Source organism: Nylanderia fulva, unplaced genomic scaffold, assembly GCF_048542155.1.
Source record: "Nylanderia fulva isolate GAGA-0341 unplaced genomic scaffold, ASM4854215v1 Scaffold1, whole genome shotgun sequence".
Lineage (NCBI taxonomy): Eukaryota > Metazoa > Arthropoda > Insecta > Hymenoptera > Formicidae > Nylanderia > Nylanderia fulva.
In genome coordinates this window covers 9,557,059-9,579,773 of record NW_028189192.1, presented here as the reverse complement: position 1 = coordinate 9,579,773, position 22,715 = coordinate 9,557,059, and the positions used below count along the sequence as shown (strand labels likewise).

At 30.7% G+C, this 22,715-nt stretch overlaps 3 protein-coding genes across 5 annotated transcripts; 1 reads left to right on the top strand and 2 right to left on the bottom strand.

Annotated features, from left to right (window-relative positions):
- Positions 1 to 129: 129 nt before the first annotated feature.
- LOC114939957 (centrosomal protein 20) lies at positions 130 to 1,719 on the top strand. The gene is made up of 3 exons (XM_029314425.2): positions 130 to 289; positions 651 to 860; positions 1,005 to 1,719. Exons 1-3 carry the CDS (start codon positions 262 to 264, stop codon positions 1,139 to 1,141), a joined length of 375 nt encoding a protein of 124 aa, XP_029170258.1. The 5' UTR covers positions 130 to 261; the 3' UTR covers positions 1,142 to 1,719.
- Positions 1,469 to 17,407, bottom strand: LOC114939955 (uncharacterized). 3 transcript variants are annotated; one of them, XM_085481310.1, is made up of 16 exons: positions 17,057 to 17,407; positions 16,426 to 16,606; positions 16,032 to 16,266; positions 15,696 to 15,935; positions 15,427 to 15,593; positions 14,902 to 15,285; positions 13,127 to 13,391; positions 12,258 to 12,510; positions 11,862 to 12,171; positions 11,618 to 11,687; positions 11,227 to 11,514; positions 10,972 to 11,136; positions 10,566 to 10,865; positions 5,258 to 5,509; positions 4,862 to 5,095; positions 1,469 to 4,689 (listed from the first exon to the last, which is right to left on the bottom strand). In XM_085481310.1, the coding sequence occupies exons 2-16, from the start codon at positions 16,589 to 16,591 to the stop codon at positions 2,199 to 2,201; spliced, it is 5,820 nt and encodes a 1,939-aa protein (XP_085337436.1). In that variant the 5' UTR covers positions 16,592 to 16,606; positions 17,057 to 17,407; the 3' UTR covers positions 1,469 to 2,198. The 3 variants fall into 3 exon arrangements, with proteins under 3 accessions (XP_085337436.1, XP_085337446.1, XP_029170256.2); XM_085481320.1 differs by having other exon boundaries at positions 13,127 to 13,298; XM_029314423.2 differs by having other exon boundaries at positions 17,302 to 17,407.
- Positions 17,408 to 18,400: 993 nt separating this feature from the next.
- SCCRO3 (defective in cullin neddylation 1 domain containing SCCRO3) lies at positions 18,401 to 22,558 on the bottom strand. Its single transcript, XM_029314424.2, has 3 exons — positions 22,349 to 22,558; positions 21,769 to 22,076; positions 18,401 to 21,595 (listed from the first exon to the last, which is right to left on the bottom strand). Exons 1-3 carry the CDS (start codon positions 22,431 to 22,433, stop codon positions 20,996 to 20,998), a joined length of 993 nt encoding a protein of 330 aa, XP_029170257.1. The 5' UTR covers positions 22,434 to 22,558; the 3' UTR covers positions 18,401 to 20,995.
- Positions 22,559 to 22,715: the final 157 nt, after the last annotated feature.

The following is a 22,715-nucleotide window of genomic DNA, read 5'->3' as shown; positions in this document are numbered from 1 at the left end:
TATAATATATATAATATAATCTTGTGCGTAAGACTGTGCGATCGACCAATCAGGATAACAGCAGCAAAGATCTCTTCGTTCTGATTGGTCGATCGAATGTTGCTTCATTCAAACTGTGATTCACGTGAGAGGATTTTTGAACCGACCCAGTCCGGCAGAGATTTTGAATCGGAGGCGGTATTAATTTACATCTCTAACCACATCTGAATCTTTATATTTCGAATCTTTCTGCGAAAGATCTTGAGTGAAATACAGCGTGAAATGGCGACGGAAAAGGATTTAGTAAATGGTACATAGTTATATAATTGTTGCATATATAAATATTAATCGAAATCAAGGATTATAGCATATTTGACAAGTAACCTTTAATTTCTCTCTCTCCCACTCTCTCTCTCTTTCTGTCTCTCTCTATAAATATATATTACAGCATGAGAAAATATTTTTTCGCCCATTTTTATTGTATTTATTACTTCTTATTATCTTTATTCAAAATTACATGTTTTATATTAAAAGATGTTTATTCTATTACATGACATATGTGTCTAAAAAAGTAAATAATAAATGTCATAATCTAATTAAACACTCATCAACATCAATAGCATACTAATAAAATATAAAAGAAATATATTGTTTGCACTTTAAATTTGCAGCTGTAAGGGAATCGCTAAAGGCTGATGGAGATCTTGATCGTATAAAAGCAGAGATGCGTACAGAAGTGATAAAGCTGCTAGATTGTTCCAGTAAAGAGAATAAATCAAAAATTGTTAAGCCTACTCATGATATTATATTCCTCAATGAACTTGTTAGAGAGTATTTGGATTGGATGGGCTACAAATATAGCTCCACTGTGTTTATCGCAGGTACACATTGTTATTTTACAGAATATAATATAGCTATATCTGTCATTATACTAAGAATAGCAATAGAAATCCTGTTAAATATAAAATAATTCATTTTTATTAATATTTTGCAAGTACTAATATTTTTAAAAATTCTTATTCTAGAATGTGATCTGCCAAAGCATTCCTTGGATCGTACACTTCTTGCACAGGGTCTAGGAGTAAAAGACAATGAGAAAAGCAGGAACTTACCACTGTTGTGTGGTCTTGTGCAAACATTTACTAATTTGAAAAATACCTAATTATAAATTCCACACATGTAAATTATTCAATATCCAATCGCGATTTTTAATGCTATTTATTTATTTATTTCAGATATATATTACATATAGATCACTTAGATATTTTTTTTATATATATAAACATATATACACAAACTGAAATATATTCAAGTCATGATATTCATTACAATAAAAAAAACAATGTAAAGAAATAATGTATTAAAGTTTCATCTTTAATATATATATCAAAATTATATCCTCGAAATATTACAACAAAATTATAATATATAATAAACACAATGAATAAAATAGTGTATGCAGTAGTGTTTTGATGAGATAAAGAAAGTATTAAAAGAATTTTATTATTTTATTTCGTGACTTTTCTTACATATTGACATTAGATTATGAAAGTACAATATAATGCTGAGATAGCAGAGATCCTAAATGATATTATTCTTAACTCATTACATAATAATTATTGGGTTTTTTAAGAATGCTTATTATCTTTCGACAAAATTATATCGTAAGATACACATGGGTTACAATGTACATCACTTATTGCAATAATAAACTTACATACAGTACTTTAATATACCAAACCGGAACGTAATAATTATGCAAAAAGGCCATATAATGTTATCTGTTCCTCTTTTAGAGCAACTTGTCTATATCTTTTATATACATATATATATATATATATATATATATATGTATGTTTATATATATATATATGCTGCTCTTTTTTTTCTACTACTCGTCAGTCCGTTAATTTATTTCACTTGTCAAAAACATTTTTTTTTGCGCCAATAAATAATCTACTGCTAGAGATAATCCTGTCTAAAATAATTTTATATTGAACTCTGACAACAATCGCAAGTACAAAATAATCGTTATTCTATCTGAAAGATATGCGAGTGGTATCATTGATTGCATAATCTATCCATAGAATTGACGAAAATAAAATAATTTTCATAATATTTGAAAGCGCTCAAGAAAAAGAAGCTTTTATTTTTTGCGCTTTTTTATGGTTTTCAGGTAAAGTGTTTTTTTGATCGAGCATCAAAAATATCTAATGATGTCATTTATGCTTGGACTTTTTCTTCTTCTTCGACTGCTTGCTCCTGCTCTTTGATTTCTTTGACTTCTTCTTATGTTTCTCCTCGTCGCTGCTGCTGTCGGACGAATCCGAATAAGTGTCCGAATCAGAACTAGTGTCCTTCTTAGCCTTCTTTTTCTTATGTTTTTTATGCTTCTTTTTCTTCTTCTTATGCGACTCGTCGCTGCTGTCCGAATCACTGCTGGTCGTATCAGAACTGCTGGATGTATCCTCACTACTACTAGATTTAGATCGCTTCTTCAAAGACTTGATCTCCATCTCCTTGTCTAATTCTGTTTCGTCCAATTTCAGTTTCTTTGCTGGTGCCAATCCCTTTCCTCCGTCTTCACCATCCGATTCCGAGTCCGAGGCCGAGTAATCGGGTTCAAAGCTCGCTTCGTCAAGTATACTACGTTTGCGATCGGACACCAGTCTCGGATTTTTCCTCTGTTTCTTCAATGACTCTGTCAGAGGCTGCTCGATATTCTCATAATTGATTTTGGTCTCGTTGCCGTCCGACTTTCCATCCTTCAAAGCTGCGGCTTCCTTGTGCTTCTGTTTCTTTTCCTGATTCTTCTCCTTATCTTTTTTGTGCTTCTTCTCTTTGCGCTTTTTATGCTCTTTGGATTTACTTCTGCTACGATGCTCCTTCTTTCTTTTCTTCTCCTCTCGAGATTTCTTGTCGCGTCTTCTATCTTCTTCATCATCCTTCGATTTTAATAAGCTTATTTTCATCATATCCGTTCGCTTGAAAGCGCAAGACGGAGGAGGCGTTCTAGCTCTGCGTTCACGATCCTTATCGCGATCTTTTTCTCCCTTGACATCGTTTCTATTTGAACGAAAATCTGTTCTACAATCAATTCTACCTTCCCTCTCTGACCTCAATTCGCCACTGTGCCTGTCGCCTCGGAAATCCGACCTCTCCTTCGATCGATCGCCTCTATCTTTGTTGTCCCGTTTTCTTTCATCCAGATATACCTTTCGCTCACCGCTCACAGTTAAACCCAACGAAGATGGTTCCACGCGTCGCTCTAAAAGCGGAGGAGAAATTCTTTTCTCTCTTCTGGGTGATCGACTTCTCGATTGATTCTCGTTCTTTATGTCGCGTCTCTCTAAAAATCCCTTTATAGGGCTAATCTTTCTTTCCTTGCCCTCCTCGATCTTCTCACCGAGTCTTTCCTTAGCGGACAGCCTAGTCGGTGAGTAGGCTGTCTCCGGAACAGGCTTAAACTTGGTACGATCAAGTTTGGCTTTTTTCACCGGCTCCGTGATCTCGACATTTCTCTCATTCCTGCCGACATTAATCGTCACGTTAACGCTTTTTCGCGGCTCTCGGTTAGCAGCTGGTTCTACCGTCTCCAACACTTTAGGTTCGGGATTTTGATATAATATCTTTCTACTTTCGCTAATCTTCTTGATCTCAATTGGTCGAATCGCATTGATGGCTTTTTGGAATATAGCATTTTCTGCTCGTTTCAAAACTTCCGAAGTAACCATCTTCATTGACTTCGGCTCGTCATCTCTCTGCACCTTCTCCGTCGGTGATTCATCCGCGTTGCTGTCCTCAGGTTTCTCGATTGTGTCGTCTCTCTCCCACTTGGACAACTCGGGTATAGGTGCCAGGAACTCATCTTTCTTCGGGGATTTCTCCGTCGATAGCATGGCGGTGACTTCTTTTGCCTCTGTCTGCGAGTGTTCCGATAGTAGAGAATATTTCTCTGTGATCACGGTGTTGATCTCTGTGTCGTCCAGTCCACCATAGAGACTATCAATTGGTTTCATCTCCGACTTAAGTTCCGGAATCGGCTTAAAGTTTGGATTCGGTGGATTAGTACCGAATTCTGAGCGATCGAGTCGACCACTGCCGGGACTGAGTTCACTGAATTCCGGCGGTTCTGGATTCATCGCCAGAGATTTGTCTTCAAATTCCTCCTTGACTGGCACAATGGGTGCCTCACTGGCAATACATTCTATCCTGTTCTCGATGTTGTCCTCCTCACTGCACGTTTTCACGGCATCGAGCTTGAGCGGCGAAGACGAGATGTCATTCGACGTCTTATCTTCGATCAACGCATCCTCTACCTTGATCGTATCGTCCTTGAGCGCCTCCTTTTGGCTAGATTTCTTATCCTTCTTCTTTTTCTTCTTCTTCTCTTTTTCATCGCTATCTTTCTTCTTCTTCTTTTCTTTTATCTTTTTCTCCTTCTTCTTTTCTTCCACTTTCTCATCATGTTCCTTTTCCTTCTTCTTCGTACTTCGCTCTGGCGAAAGATCCTTAAGATCGCCTCTGGATTTTTGCGAGTACGGACTTAGACTCTTTCTGCCCTTCTTCCGCTCTAGCGAACGCCTTTCATATCGCTCATGACGATCTCTGTCCTTCTCTCTCTCGGATTCATATTCGCGCTCGCGTCTCTCCTTCTCTCGCGGTCGATTCTTGTCATCTTGTCTATGGCGATCTCGATCATCTCTGTAACTGTAAAAAAGAATATAAAGCAACTGATTTGCATCAAATCAAGAAACCAATTTAACAAGCCGTCATTCAATGCACAATAATTTACATATTAAAATATCTAATATTGAAATTTTTAGCTTTTATTTTAATTTATAACTTGACCAATATTTTAAGTTGATTACGCAGAACGCACCGATCTTTCTCGTAGTCTTTCTTCTCGATATGTCTGTCATCGTCTCGACGATCGCGAATGTGTCTATCTTCTCGTTCCTTTTCCTTCTCTCTTCTGTCACGTTCATCTTTCTCTCGTATCCTGTCCTCATGATCTCTCGGTGGGGGTTGTCTATCGCGATCTTCGCGATCTCTGTTCACGATTCTACGATCTCTGTCATCCCTCTCGCGCATACGATCCTCACGGTCGCGATTCCTTTAAAACATATAATATACATATTACAAATACTCATTCTTTTAAGATATAATTAAAATAATATATATTCTTTGTTTAAATGTAAAATGATTAAAGGAGAAAAAACACTCTTATTAAATAAAAAAATTATTTTAGACGCAAAAAACATTCAACATTATGTACCTATCGTCCCTCAATCTATCACGCTCTTCATTGTCACGATCCTTCGACGAATGTTCCCGGTCTTCTTGATCTCTCAAGGAACGCTGTCGTTCCCGATCTTCTCTCAACGGTCTATCAGAATGCTCGACACCCGGTGGTGAGAGATCGTAATAGCCCTCGGTGCCAGGTGGTGCAACGTCTTCGAATCGCTTATGAGGTGGAGGATCCCTCAGAGGACTGCCGAAACGCTGCGGAGGAGGTGGTCCAGAATATCTGTTGACAGAAAATCAGTACAGCGCTTGATACATCGGTCATAATGCGAAAGGTATAATTCTTTACGTTTCTTCCTTTTTCTATTTTTTTTCTTTTCTTCAGTACATAGTGCGATTTTATAAAACTGATATAGCGCATATACAGAATAGTTGTTAGTGACGAAAATTTGGAATTCCAAAAGTGTATACCGGAAAAATTAATCGTGTTAAGGTACTCGTAGAAAGAAAAAAAACTCGGTCTGCCCCTCAAATTTTCTTTCGTACTTCTGTTAACGAGGCTACACACCTATCTGATGAAAATTTAAATACTTGGGGCAAGAATATATCATAATTCTAAGGCAAGACAACTACTTCATTTCTTTAAATAATCTTCATATAAGCTGAAAGAATAGAATATCACAATCACCTGTTACCCAGACTTTGTTAAAGTCATTAACTAAAATTATAAAATCATGAAGAAAGCAACATTTGTAATTTTAAATGGCTTTAAAATTAAAGCGAAAAATATACGTTCTCACAATTATAATTATGTTGAATATTAAATAATTACATTGTAAATATAATAGTTAAGAAATTGTCAGAAGTTATAGTCTGTACAATTTATAATTATTTGATCTATTCATTGACGTGATACATTTTCAGTAACACGTCTTGAGTTTGGTACTGAATAAAAAGTAATTTTGTTTTCATTACAAATGTTGATTTGGCCCTGAATTCACCTGATTCAGAAACCATGTAGACGTGTCAATCCGCTGGCTAGCTTCTGCAATCTCCATGATGGGCCTCGATGCTCTTCCTTGCTTCTCTCTTCTTCTTGCACTTTTAGATTACTACTATATTTCACATAATGTAATATACATATTATATATATATATATATATATATATATATATATAAAATATGTATAAACAATACACAAAATATATATATATATATATCACTTTGCGTACAATTTACAAAATTGTATATGCAATATTGTGACGATATTCAATAGATAAATAAAGTACACTTACTGTAATATAATAATGCTTATATAAAAATTGTTATATATATAGCAAATATTAAAACTAAACTTAAATTAACAATTTTTTGCAAGAAGACTTATAATTACGAAAGATTATTAAAATCGAAATAAGTCTATAACTTAATTTCTATCTGATATAATAACAATTATCAAACATTGTATAAAATAATGTGCGCACATAATTTAACGAATATTTTACTTAAAAATACAATTTAAAAAATAGTATAATTATACGCTATTGACAATATTGCATTTAAATAATTATATACTCATAATAATTATATGTACAAATATTATTAAAAAATATATTATACATATTTTCATTATTACAATATATCTTAATTTATCTATAATATCACAAGTTTTCGCGCGTGTATATATGTATATGTGTGTGTGTGTGTGTGTTGTGTGTGTGTGTGTACAAATACGATTCATATTAGTATAACCTAATATTTAGTAATATTTCACATATATACTTAATTTAAAAGACAACATCACTTTCACATACACAGTTTCATTAATATGCACCTTACATCTTAAGTGTAATAAAGAATATTTTTAAATAAATATATATATATATATATATATATATATAAAGTATTTATATTGCTATATGTTAAATTAAATAAATACTTTGTATATATAAATGTAAATAAATACTATGTAGATATAAATATAATATATATAAAATATACATACATACATACACGCATATACATTCACACAGTATGTGTATTAAACTCATAATAATTCGTGAAATAACATAGAGAATGCTAAATTAGAAAGAAATATTATATTTTATTTCATAGTCAAATGTTGGCTTTCATTATTTAAAAAATATCGATATAATTACAATAATTTGGCAATCTAATAATTTAAAAACTTGTCATCTTTTGCTACTTCTACTAATATTGTTACATTGAGTTACAGAAATGTTTTCTATTCTACTTAAAAATACAATTTTTTCTATCTTATGTTTATTACCCATAATATATATTTTAATTGATATTTTTCAATTTATATATTCTAAATTAAAACGTGCTAAAAACAGAGAAAAAATACGTAGAAAAAACTTAAAAAAGTTTTAAAATTTTCAAAAAAATAATTTTTTTCTGTTTTATGTATATTGAATCAATGAATTATAAAATTGATTCTACAACTAATTCATTCTAATTCATTTTTTCTGTACTAGTACAGAATATATTATACATAATACATTGATTTCTAATACAGAAAAAATACAAATTGTAGAATTAATTTTAATTATGTTTGCATCAAGTCAAGAAATAATCGTATGTCTCTCGTTGAATTATTATGATAGAGACAAGAAACTATGTAAATTTATTTAAGAAAAAATAAAATTTAAGAAAGAAAAAATTTTTCCGTATTACGTGTTCGTGTACACACCATATATGTATATTAGTAATATATATATATAAAAGATAAAATACATTAATATTGAATATATCTTTTTTTTTAATTCATGATTTAATAAACAATTATCTAAATCTTAAATTGTCTATTTTTTGAAAATGTAAGATGTATAAAAATAATTTATACATCTTATTTGACACAAGTGTGAAAGCAAATACATACAAAAAACTTATTTATTTCAACGTATTTTGCAAGATAAAAATGCATATAATTTCTTGTTTCTAACATTATAATTCGATATGATTGCAGTGAGGACATTTAAAGAGATTATAATATTTGTCAAGAAAGTTATACAGAATACTTTTTGTAAATTTGAAAACTTTTTTAAGCCTTTCTCTACATATGTAATTGCAAAATAAATTTATTTTTATTCAAAATATATAATTATGAGTATTTAATTATATAATTAATTTATATAAACATTCGATTTATTTGAACAATTTCTAATTTTTATATGTTAAATAAATACCTTCTCATAATAATTAAAATAGCAATAATAGAGAGTATTGTAAAATCATATATTTTGAAATATAAAATATATATATAAATATTATCGTTATAAACATTTTATTATAAAATTCTGCTAAACAGAAATATATCTTGATCATTTCCTATTCATAAGAATAGAATTACTATTAATTCTATTGAGTATTATAAGTAAAAAATTTAAATTCTTTCTAATTTATATGTGTTCTTAGCTATGTGCGTGTACAGCAAAAGAACGAAAGAAAAGAAATTTGTACATTTATAAAAGAAAAAATATAAAGAAAGAGAATGATAATATATATAATTATTAAACATGAAATATGAGGATTAAAAACGTTGGATCTATAATTAAAGTAAATACAATAAAAAGAAATATTATATAAAACCCTCGTCTTTATAAATTACACATTCAATCACACAATCAATCATTCGCACATTATTGTCTTATTGCTTATTGTCTTATCACTATGCTTAAAAATATACCCATTTATAGATATTTAAATAATAAATTACATATTAAATTTAAAAAATATATGTATCACACATTTAATGTAATAATGTTAATCAAAATAAAATTATAACGCAATTTATCATCAGCAATAATATTGACTAGATTATTGACTAGATTATAGTAATCAAAGAAATCTCTGTAAAACTTTTTATAACTTTAATAATTTAACCAATTTGCCTATATAGATTAAAATTAATAAAATATGTTTTATTATAATTTTCAAAAATTATGCATGTAAAATAACATTTAATTTTAAGTAATAATTATAGTCTGAAAAAACAATGTAAAAACTTGTATACATTTTTAAATATATGTAAATATATATGTGTAATGTGAAATATTTAAATATATTTATTAATATATAATTTTTTTAATAAATTTAAATTTTAAATATTAAAAATGTATAAAATAAAAAAATATATAATTTATATATAAAAAATATATTGAAATAATATAAAAGAATATATTACTCCAAGTCTTTATATTTAATCCATTGTCATGGATAAGAGCTTTAAAGCTTCTCTCTCTCCCTCTCTTTCTTTTTAAAATTATCTCTTTTAATATAATATAAATATAAATATTCTTTTCAAATAAAAAAACATGTATGCAATTCTAATGGAAAAAATTCTCTTGGAATCATGTTTGTTATATATAGACATATAAAATGTATTCATATAATATAATGAATATTATTCGAATATTATTCAAAGTAATCTTTCAAAGCAAATTTCATTGTCAATTTGTAAAATTGAAATTGCTTTTCAGACGTAGTCTTATTAATTGTGCAGCTTTAAAAGCGCAACTTACTTTTCAGTATTTTCTTCCATCTTCACAGGTAAATACAAGTAGTTTATAAAATATATAGGATACACAGTCGAATATCGCGAAATATAAATTAATCTCAAACACAACAATCTCACATCATACAATTTTCAAATAACCACTCTTGCAAAAATTAAAATATTGCCACAATAAATATCAAATGCATAAATTTGACAATTAAAACTTTACACGCATATTTTATACGAATATTACATATATTTATAATTGAATATTTTTCCAACTATTTCTCATATTAATGGATCTGAAATTCTCTTATACAGAAAGAAGAGAGAAAAATAATGAAATTACAGATGAAAAGAAATATTAGAAAAATAATATTAATCGATTTATCATTTTTAATTTTAAAATTTATATATTGTGCTAAAATTTATGTATTGGGCTATAAGAATTTGATTGGTTTTGTATATATAACATTATTTTCACAACAAACTATTATTTCCTTATCCTACAAAATTGTAAAATAAAAATTATAGAATGATAGAATTGATTAGAATAGAGGGAAATACTTATTGTCAAATTTATGCAATGATTATATGTTTAACTTATATATTCAAAGTTAAAATAATTTTTAGAGCCACTTCGGTGCGCACAAATTTCTCGCTAATAAGACAATCAAATCTTTGTACTTTGTCGCTTCTATATAATTTATCAGTCATTATTCCAGAGTCTTTTTGCTTAATTAAACTAGTGATATAGATATGTCGATAGGTTGTCTGCTTAGCGTGTACATGAATGAAAATACTATTGAGGCGAAAATACCTGTTGTAGGAATCATAATAGTCTTTCCTGTCCGTAGGTGGAGGTCCCAATGACATAAGCGGCGGTGGTGGATGACCTCCAGTGACTAGATGCGGCATCAACGGCGGTATATTGTGTTGGGACGGCTGGTTCCTTATAGGATATCTCGGTATCGGTCTCTCTCTAGGCGGTAAATCACGCTCACGATCACGAAACGATTGATAATCGTGAGCAGGTGAATCGCCATAGTAAGTGCTGTATCCATCTCGAGGCTCGCGTGATCGCGCCCTATCTCTCTCGCGATCCCTCTCTCTTTGAAATCTAAAAAGTCATTCGCGATGTTAGTATATTCAGTTTAATATATTCTAAATGTACAATTTGAAAAGGTCTTTTCTATGATAAATAAAGGATATTATCTAACGCGTACCTGGGAGGTGATCTAACTGGAGATCGATATCTAGGCAATAAATCACGATCTCGATCTCGCTCACGATCTCTCTCCCTATCTCTATCTCGATCTCTGTCTCTTTCCCTATCTCTGTCTCTCGACGGAGAAAGCCTCGGCGACTGACTGCGAGAGTATGATCTAGATCTGCAACAACACATCGAGCAAACTTGAAGAATTATAAACGATGAGTATCGTATACTCTGTTTAAAATCTCTCTTAAAATCATAAAAATACCTGCTAATGGAGAAACTGCCACTTCGCGATCTGCGTTTTGGAGTACGACTACGCGCTCTAAGTGGTAACGGTGATCTTGATGATCTTCGCTTCGACGGTGGTGTGCGTGATCGACTAAGGCGAGACCCAAATGGAGATCTCCGACTAAAAGATCGCGACCTTGATCGAGTGTAACTACGAGATCTAGAGCGAGTTCTACTTCTTCTTCTGTGTTTTCCTAAACGTCGATCTCTTTCATCCTTCTCTCTGAGCATACGCTCAAATGCTTCCAATGGATCATCGATAATACTGAAGAAGATAAAAGTGTATTCATAAGAATAATATTCAATGAAGACATTTAATATTTGTACTGAGATTAAGAGTAACACATAAAATATTAAAAATTACTTACCCAGGTGGATTTCCATTGTGTATGCTTCTACCTAAGCCTGGTGGCGGTGGTTGCATGTTTCTATATCCCACTGAAACAAAATATATTCAAAATGAGATATATACCAACTAAGAATACAATATTATATAAAAAAAAAATTAAGCAGATTATTTAATAAATGTGAATAAATATAATTGTAAATATTCAGAACTTTTAAATGTAATTCTAAATGTAATTCTTATATAAATTAGCAAATTGCACTTACTATGATGCAATCCTCTCATTGGCCTCGGTGGCCCACTATAGTTTCGAGGTGGCTGAGATGGTCGATATCCTTGCTGTTGGTAAGGAGGCCTATCATATCTAGGCGGTCCATAATGAGAGCCTTGCTGATGTGGATATATCGGTATTCGATGATTCAAGTATGGATCCGGCAAAAGTGGGGGATTATGCGGAGGTACATTCGGCGGTGGTTGATTGTAATTCGGTGGCGGGATACGCTCCTCGCCAGGTGGAAACGGCAATAACGGAGGTTGATTACCGGACGTGGGGACATGTAAATGCGGTTCGTCGACCTAGAGATCACAGAAGCGTACAATAATGAAATTAATGCTAATTTAAGTAATGTTAATTATCCATTCAAATGTGGAGAAATGCTCACCGTAGGAGTGCCAGCACGGTCCTCGTTGGATCTGCGTATTCCACTGTCATAATGCATAGCAGGCGGGTAATGTCCATCGTCCGCTAGATGACCCTGATAACCCTTGGAAGGAGGTGGGTTCATTAAATGAGGCAGTACAGCGCTCGATGATGATGGATATTCGCCGTGCTGGGAATGTCTGGGCGACAGAGACCGATTTCGACTGCGATTCAGCGGACGTAAATTTTCAATCCTACGACCACGTTCTCCACTTCTAAATTAACAAATGTAAATAATATTGAATGATTGAATAAGTGCAGACAATCGTTATGGCTCTACTTTTAATAATTAAGTCTCAGAATGAGTTGCCTACAAGAGTCTGGGTGCAGTTAATAAGGCGCATATTTGTTGAATGAATAAATTTATATATATATATATATATATATATATATATATATATATATATATAAATGATTCACAGATATGTAGGTTTTATTGTTATATAGCATCGCAATGTGAACCAGGAGTATAGCGTTGGATAAAGTACCGCAGAATCATGTTAACGAATAATTATTAGACTTAATTATTTAATAAATAATATTAATTATTCAATGTTACACATGCCTAATATAAGTTGCTTCTTCTTAGATATTTGATAGCAAGAGGATGACTAAAATGATTCACCCATCAAGCCAAAAATTAGTAGTAAAGATTTAACGCTGTATTAATTTACATTCAACCAATTATTTACATTGTCATCTGTTTACTTTGGATTATGATAATCTATAATTTGATATTAAGTTACTGTAGCTTGAGAAAAGAAGATCTACCAGCCAATTTTATCACATTGTTAAATCTTTATCGATGATATAAGTATGATATTTTCTCACCTCTCACGATGTCCATCCCTGCTAAAACTTCGTCGACGCTCCCTGGACTGACGTTCCCCGACGTACTCATTGTCCCGTTCCTTTTTGTCACGACTAGGTGGATCACTTCGCTCGCGTTCTCTCTCCGGCGAGTTTACGCCGATAGCGGGGATCGGAAGCAACGGCTCTGTCCCTGGAGGAGGAGGCACTTCAGTTTCCTCGTCAGTTGTTAGTTTTGTTACCGAATCACTTTGCAAATGCGATTCTGAAGTGGATTCAGGCAGAGCTGTCAGAAGCACACATCACGTACGATTAGGCGAAAGTGAAAATTGGCGATTAGAGCTCGCTAAAGAGCGGATTGCGAATATTGCGATGCATAATGGCACTTTACAAAGTTACGGCACGTAAAGACGTACCATACTTCTTTTGAGGTTATGCGCTACAAAATTGTCAGCTGGCCAATACGAATTCGAAATGTATCCTCGACAATAAGTATATGTTAGAAACGCGAAATTAAAGCGGCGATCGAACGCATTTCATCGCAACGCGCTCATGTTTCGAAATATTATCCGCGTCACGTGAATTAAATATGCCGAAACTAAATTAGTTCACATACTCCAATATATAATGGCGCCTGTCTTCTCTGTTTGTGATAAGTATATCACGCACGGAAAGATAGAAAGTTCAACGCGTTACAAGAAAGATTTGTAAACTTGTAAAACATATGATGATTAAATATCATTTAATGCGAAATAAAGTTTCACGTACGAGCGATGAAATGAGAGATCAATATATTGTCTATTTGTTAGTGTTTATATTAGCTTTTGCAGGAGGAAATATTTTTTTCTTTTGATTTATTTTATATGATGTAGATCAAGAAGCCTAGAATATGTATATATAAATACATTATCTGATTGATTAAAATATTTGATTATATTTATGAATAAAGATTTGTAAAGAACACTCAATTTTGATAATGTATATGTTCGTGTTTAATGAGTTATTTTGTATTTGTACTTTATACTTTAATTATATTTAATATTTATACTTTGATGAAAGAAATTCATATTTTATATGAAAATGTAATCTAATTAAATTAGTTTAATTAATATTTAATGCAATAAAATTCTTTGTGAATTCTAGATGCTAATTTCAAATATACAAACCTTTTGTTTGTAGTTTGATTAGTAATAATATGCTGCTGCAATATATTTTGAACATAAAATAATGTAAAAATATTACTAGAAAAACTTCTAAATCACTCTCACATAAACTCTTGCTATCGTATATATATGTATATAAGTGTATGTGTGTGTGTGTGTGTGTGTGTAAAATTTTTATATAATTATATTGCAATATATTTCCTACTTCTCTGACTCTCTTATAAATACATCATAAAATATTACAAATGTTTAATTACAAATTATGTAATTGAGTAAATTTTTTAATCAAAATCTTTTCTCTGCATATTAATAATAAAATATTTAAATTTTAATGTATTTAACATTATATTGGATCTATTATAAAAACCCTAATATTATTAAATAATATATACTACTGTTAGCAAAAAGTGACACATGCTGTCACTGATTTCACACTAATTGAGATTCTATATAGCAAACTATAATTGAACATAAAACTTTGTACAAAATGTAGTCTTTTTTGATTGCATTATCATTATTGATATATTACAGAAATATCTATTATATTATATTGTATATACTCAGATCTATTTTTATTTTTTAAATAATATATATACATCAGAGCAATAACATCAGTTACCAAAAAGCACTTACTGGTTGATGTCTGTGGCTGCAAACCAGAGGTGGCAGTTGGAAAATGTTGCGAGGCAGATTCGAGATTAGTAGGTTGCGATTCCACAGATTCTTGCAATGGTACATTAGGAGCAATGGATGATTGTATAGTTTGAGCTTGAGGAGATACTTGACTCGTAGGTTGTTGCACTTCAACTTTTGGTTGTTCCATTGGTGCAGTGGATTGTCCACCACTTTGAATAGGAGGTCGATAAGTCTGTCTTTTGGCGTAACCAGTTTCGTTCTTAAAATTCATTACTGCATTACGTAGGAATCGATTTGGAATAAGAGTTTCCGGTGATACATCTTTCTCGTTACAATCGGGACATTCATGTTCCTCAGATTCTAATAAAAATGTACGAATACCTGTAATACAAAAGAAAAATACAGATATAAATATAATGACTCTACATAGATAAGTGTAAGAAAATGCGCGTTAATTGTCTATAATTTTATCTATGTCTATAATGATAGCAGAATTATTGTCTATAATGATAGATGATTTACATTCATCACAAAAGGAATTTCCACAACATGGAATCATCACTGCATCTGTCAGAAGGTCTTTGCAGATATTGCATAACAAATCTTCTGGTATCTCTGGTTTCTCTATCACAGGTTCTGGATCTTGTGAAAATGGTGGGCGTTCTTTCTTGCCTTCCTTGTAAGCTTGACTGAAGATGGAAAAAGTAGCAATAAGTATATACACAATGTGTATTATGTATTTTATAATATATTTAGAGATATTGTAGTATATATTTACAATTAAAACTTACTGATCAATAGCAGGAACAGCATAGTGTCCTGTAGGTGTCATCATAGCACCAGGTACCAAGGGTCCTTCGACTGGTACCATGAAACTTCTGGGAATACCTGTGCTTTTCTTTATTTCAATTGGTTCCTGATTTGTACCCAATGGGCAGTTTTTTATCCAATGTCCAGGCTGATGGCATTTATAACAACGATAATTTGCAGGTACATCACCAGTCTGATTGGCTCCACGAATTTTCATATAACTATTTAAAAATGTAGATATATATTTATATTGTAATAAATAAAGTAACAAACTTATGCTTCCACCTCTCTAAAATAAGATATATAATATTGCATACTTTGAAGGATCATAGTCTTGAGTTGATTGTGTCATCATTGCACGAATTTTATCCTCTTCCGAACCATCTAATCTCGTGAGATCTACTGCCCTGTTCAAATTAGCTTCATCTTTTAAATTACTAAATGGAGGAGTTTCATTTCGGTCCCAAGAACGTTTTTGTTGTACTGTTAATGGAACTCTTGCAACAATAAGACTAGTATTTTTGGCAATTAATGCATTATCATCTGTATAATCTGTGGAAAATAAAATAATTATTGAATATTATTGATTAAATATGCATATTATCAAAATATTTAATTATACAGATTAAAAAATTAATAGATTATCAAATATATTTGTATAATTTTATAAACTGGAAGTAAAATTATTTAATAATAAAATAAGATATTTGCCTTCTTTTGTTTGGGCATTTGTAATTTGTAAATCAAAATCTGTATTTTTGCCGATACGTTTCTGATGAAAAATAGCCTTTTTCAAATCTGCTACTGAAATATGTAGTCCATCAAATGACACAGTGTCAAAGTCCAAAGTAGATTTAAATTTATAATGTACGGACATTGTCACTACTTAAGCCTGAAAAAATATACAAGATTATAATTATCAAGCACTATAATATTACCAAGATAAATAATTACAAAGAGTATTATATAAAAATGTCATTTCATTTATATATATATATATATATATATATATATATATATCAAAGACAAATACAATATATTTTCAACATGAAAAATTAAACTTTCGTTTATGCATAATCTTTTGTAACAAAAGTACAAGGAGGAGCAATAACAAAAATGTATATAAAAAAAATACATAGACACAGCATTGTATTATACATATGTAAATTAAATAGATAAAAATTCCAGCTAATACATATCGCACATTCTAATATTGCACATTATAACGATACATATCACAATCATACACTTCAAACAAGGTTCGTCTCCATCTTTTTCTCTCTCTCTCTCTCTTTCTCTCCAAACTACCATTATACAACATGCATATATTGTACAAACATACACAACACGTATCTCCTCGAGAGAACGGACGATGATGACTTCAGGTGAACACTGCATACGGAATCAAGTGAACTACGATTCCCGAGGAGAGAGTCTCGAGACGAGGCTCCGTGGAGAGACAGTCGGATTAAGGTTAAACAGATGAATCGGTGACGCTCGGTCACCAGCGCGAGCTCGATGGTAGACCGCGACGAAACGTCAGCAAGAACCACTGCTGTGCGAGTCCGGTGCAAGTGGATTACTCACTGCGAGGATACCCAACGTAGTCTTCGTCTCACGGCGTCGAAGGGCGAGCGGCAACGGCAGCTGCTTTGACGACGTTGCGGGCACGAATCGGCGCAAGTACGGTGTCGAGAGCTCGAGGCTGCGTTCGGAAATCTACTCGCGAAAAGATGGGAGTCCGATCGACCAATCGGGAGATCGGGAGCGAAAGTTTCCAGCGTTCTGATTGGTCGATCGAGCAGTTCCGCTCCGAGAGATTTTCGAACACATTCCGAGTTTCCATGGAGAATACGGAGCTTCCTCGACAGTCGAAACCATGGGTTTTTCTTATAACCTGAACGGCTTGATTTATCACAGATGAAACGATGATATCCGATTCTAGACATAAAATGATTGTCTAATTGAAATAGCGTTATAATAAAGACAGCATTTCTTATAATTTATTCGCTATTTTTTATAATTATTTATTGTCATTTTTTTATGACAATCAATTCGCCATTTTTTATAAATTTGCGCTATTTTTTTTTTTAATATTTACTCAACGTAAATATTTCTTCGTTTCGATTTATTAATTAAAACATTTCCCTTACACTTATATAGCGTCAAAAACAAGTATTAATTGTACGTTTATAGCAGATTATAATTAATGTTCTTCTCCAAAGAAATACTCTTTCATATTCTTTCACATTTATATTTGTCACGTGATTAGAATAAGAAAGAGAATGAAAAATATATTTCAACACATATATCAGAAATAAAAATGTTTATGAAGAAAAAATCTTGATATCGTTAAAAATGTATAATTATATAAAAATAGAAAAAAATACTCGATTTTTTGACAAAATATACAATCGATTATATTCGGTCTCATTAAAAAGCAAATTTTATTATTAAATTAGTTATTTTATTAGTTATGTGGCTGTATGTAGAATCAAAATCAATTTATTATTTTTTATGTGAAATGTACAATTTTAATTATAAATATCTATTATACCAGCACGCAAAGTTTTTATATATATATATATATATATATATATATATATATATATATATATATATATATAATGTATGTATGTATATGTATATATGTCTATCACTTCGTTCTTATTTATTGGTATCACTGTTTTATTTTAGCATCTTTATTTTTTGACAATGATATTTTTTATTTTTCTTTTTATCAGGCTTGACCTGATTAGGAATTATCACAATGAAAGTCGCCCTATGCGATTTTCTTAATACTAATACTATACTAGTTTAACAATTAAATGGAAGCGTTAAAAAATCATGAGCCACTGCAGTCAGATAATACACATACAGATGAGTATCTAATTTCTTATAAGTAAACAACTGCTTAAATTTAACTTTAAGCATTTGTTCAATTCATAGAAAGCAAGAATATATTAGTAATACATGTGTGCGTCTGCTGAGTAATATATATTTGTATATTTGAAATGTAAAAATTTTAATTGATAGGTAATGCTGACACAGAGGAAATTTTGATTTTAAAATTAATACATATAAATTCATCAGTGTTGTCATCAAAATTTTTTTATATACAAGATTAAATAAATATATCGTTGTAACTTATTTAAAAGAAACTTTTGATTATTTAAAAGAGAATAATTAGAAGAATTACCGCATAAAATATAATAAATAAATAAATATTGAACAATAGCGCAATAGATTATTCACTCCACATTTATATGTGTATATATTAAATAATAGTTTTAATTTAAATATATTTATCATATATTGCGCGATATATATTTCACATTAAATCCTCTGCATAAGCATCATTTTAAAATCTAAATCGTACTTTCAAGCCTTGGTATCTATATATTGTACCTGTTGTATCAGGTACTGCGGACAAAAGGACGGTGAACATTTTCAAGCACGATACTTCTGAAAATATCTCGCAGAATGTCGATTCTTTTTCATTCAGGCTCACATTGGGATAGAAAATTATAGAGATAAGATCGCAGTACAAATATATATCTTCTTGTTGAAGCCATCAATATCTTGATTTTCCATTAATTTCTTTCAATACTAATTTGATAGAGATCTCCCTGTTGTTTCAGAAAGACATGGCACTATATACATGTATATAGACAACCTCGTATGCTCGTAAAATGTAAAAAGAGCCTCCATTTTCTCTTAATAATCTACAAATTACTGCATATCATTGTTCACTGTACTAATACTCAACTAACATCCCTCCTTTTCTCAGCACGTTATCAAGGCTTTTTTCCCCTTAAATAAAATTAAAAAACGAATAGAACAATTAAAATTATATTCGTACATCTTCCATTATTTGTAATATTGTAATAAATTGCTAAAGTTGCACCAAAATTTTATAGCAAGTATATTGCATTACATAAATATGCGATAAATATGTTTATGTAAGTTTTTTTGAACAAATTAACGGCATGTACACACCATCCTAATTTTATATATATATATATATATATATATATATATATATATATATATATATAATATATGTATTATATAGTCTGAGGAAATTTTTTAAAATCTTTGTATGAGATATTTCATTCTTTTTTACATTTGTTCGTTTTTAACAGTATTTTCAAAAAATGTAAGAAATATTGATGCATTGAAGACTATATACTTATACACATTGTATCACAAATTTGGATTGTGAGAATTCTTTCTAAACTTGTTCTTATGCAAAATTACATTCACTTTTCCCTGCACAAATTCCTTTGAACAGAATCTCCTCAAGATGCTCACCAAAGTTTTTTCGCAAAAAAAATTTAGTTTAAAGATAGAATTTATAACAGAATTGTTATATCTTTAATAAATATTTTCTTTTTATGTGAATATTCACAAAACTATTAGAATAATGTACAGATAATCTTTTAATCTATATATTCTAAATTTTGTATGCTATATACATAAAATTGATATTTTGATAAAAATTCTCTTTTTAGCTGCTTAAAATTTCAAAAAAAGAAACTATAGTAACAAATATATATATTATATTAACAAACTAAAAAAAAATTAATAATGCTACTTATTATTAGATCAATATCATTTTTTTTCATATATTCAGTATTTAACTTTTGTTATTATCTATTAGCAATATTTGTCTGTTTTTAAAGCTGCAATTTTATTACTATATCAAATATTTTGATAATTTTTTTAGATTCTTATGTAAGATGATGATTATGTAAAAAGATATCAATATTTATAACGTAAAAATGCACTATTTCTACATATCACTTGTAAAAGAAAAAGTAATTTTGTGCAATTATGTATAATAATTGGATTATATTATTGTAAAACAAAATGTAAAAATACAACTTTGTGATAATAAATGTATACTTTGTTCTTACAAAAATGATAATACGCAATTTGCTGCCAGTTAAAATTAACAATACGGAGATTTCTCGCGTATCTTTTATATATATATGTGCGTGTATATATAAACAAGACATAGTTAAATATTACATTAAATAAATTGTCTATATTTACATTAGGAAAGAGAATACCGAATATAAACAAAATAACGCAAATATCAACAAATATAAGATCTTTTAAAAAAGTAATAATCAAGAATATAACTTCTTCGATTGTACTAATAAGAATAAAAAAAATCATTCTTAGAGTAATGTCATTTCGACGACGATCCTGTTCAAAGGTCAGATTTAAGACAATATTTTTCTGCTTCACCGTTATTTTCCTTAAAATATGAACATTAAGTTTTATCGATAGAAGTATCTTTCATAATATCATCTTTAGTGATATTTTGGTTCATTTGGTCGTTTTCGTACTCCACAAAGTCATCAAATAAACTTGGCCATGCTTCTGCGTCATCGTAAGCACCAAGATCGTCACCAATGCTTTCGACAAAGTTTAAAAACATATTCCAAGTATCTCTAGGTATCCCGCGAATGTGATGACATTTGAGGAAGTTAAGCCATCTTGTCAAAAGCGGAGGTTCACGTATTGTAAAGACAAGTCCCCAAAGGCTGATTGCCATGTCAGCAGGTAAAATTCTTTGACCAGACGTCACGTCGAGGCCAAATCGGAATGTGAATCGATAGAGATCTTTGAATAAATCACTATTGACCGTCAATTCCTGAACGATTTCAGGCAATCGTGCTTGTATACCACGTATACTGTCGACCTTCATAGCTTTTAATCCTGTGACAAATTCTTGGCGCGTAAATTGGCACATTTGCTCTGCATTTAACTTCCATGCAAGTACGAGAACTTTAAATTCCTCAGGTGCTAATTGTAAATCATTACAGAGTCTTACCACGCCTTCCATTAATATCATATCTTCATCGTTATCCTTAAAAATAAATAAATAAAATTAGTCATTTATTATAATTTTCTTTTCATAATCTTATAAAATTATTGTATAATTCAAGATTATTATACCAAAACAATTTATTATACTCTACATATAAATGTTTTCTTTATTACATAATATACTCTATATATAAATTAACTATATTTTTGTACCTTATATTGGTCAAAAAGAGCATTTAATTTGCTCTCTGATGGTTCCTTTTGTTGCTTAGGTTCAGTAGCTAAATTAAGACCGGATGATGTACTAGATCGTCCTAATGGCTGTAATCGCGCATAAAATCCTCGCGATAAACGCTGATTACTTTGTACACTGGACACAGATCCACAATTATCTGAGCCTACATTATTAAATGTAGATAGTGTACTTATAGACTTTCTATTTCCATTTATATGTGTTTCAGGCACAAAAGAACCAGATTGTTGGCAAGAATTTGGGAACAAACCTCTGAGTTCCATTGTTTCTGCAAAATGTAATAAAATTTTGATTCTATGGTATTATATAAAAGAGCAATTATACTTTGAAAACTAAACACAATTAAATAATCTATTATTTAGCAGTTTTCAATAAGTGTAGAATATAATTACATAAAAAAATTTTTACAATATTGTTTCTTACACAAATAATAAGCAGCAATCTTGTTCAATGTGTTCAATATAAAGTATGATTATGATAAGTATATAATTAATACAATTGATTGATATTTATAAGACACTGTAGTAGTGTTGAACATACCGTCTTTATGCTCCAATGCAATTGATTGATCGGTATTGGTTGATGGTGGAAGTGGCACCTTGAAGCACGAGAAACAGTTTCCCATTGATGCTGACCGTACTTGACATCAAAGATGATTATCCCATGCATCAGTGATTAGTGCATCAGTCTTTGGCAGTCTTGATGGAAAGCTGAAGAATGACAATATCATATGTCATTGTTATTTTGACAATTCGCAGTCTATATTAAGTTCAATACTTTTACTTCTTATCGTGCTATTAACGGATTCATTTTTCAATAAACAAACAACAGCATAATATTCAGATATTATATCAATACTAATACAAAAAGTCATCATATCATAACGTGGAAGATGGAATAACGAGCA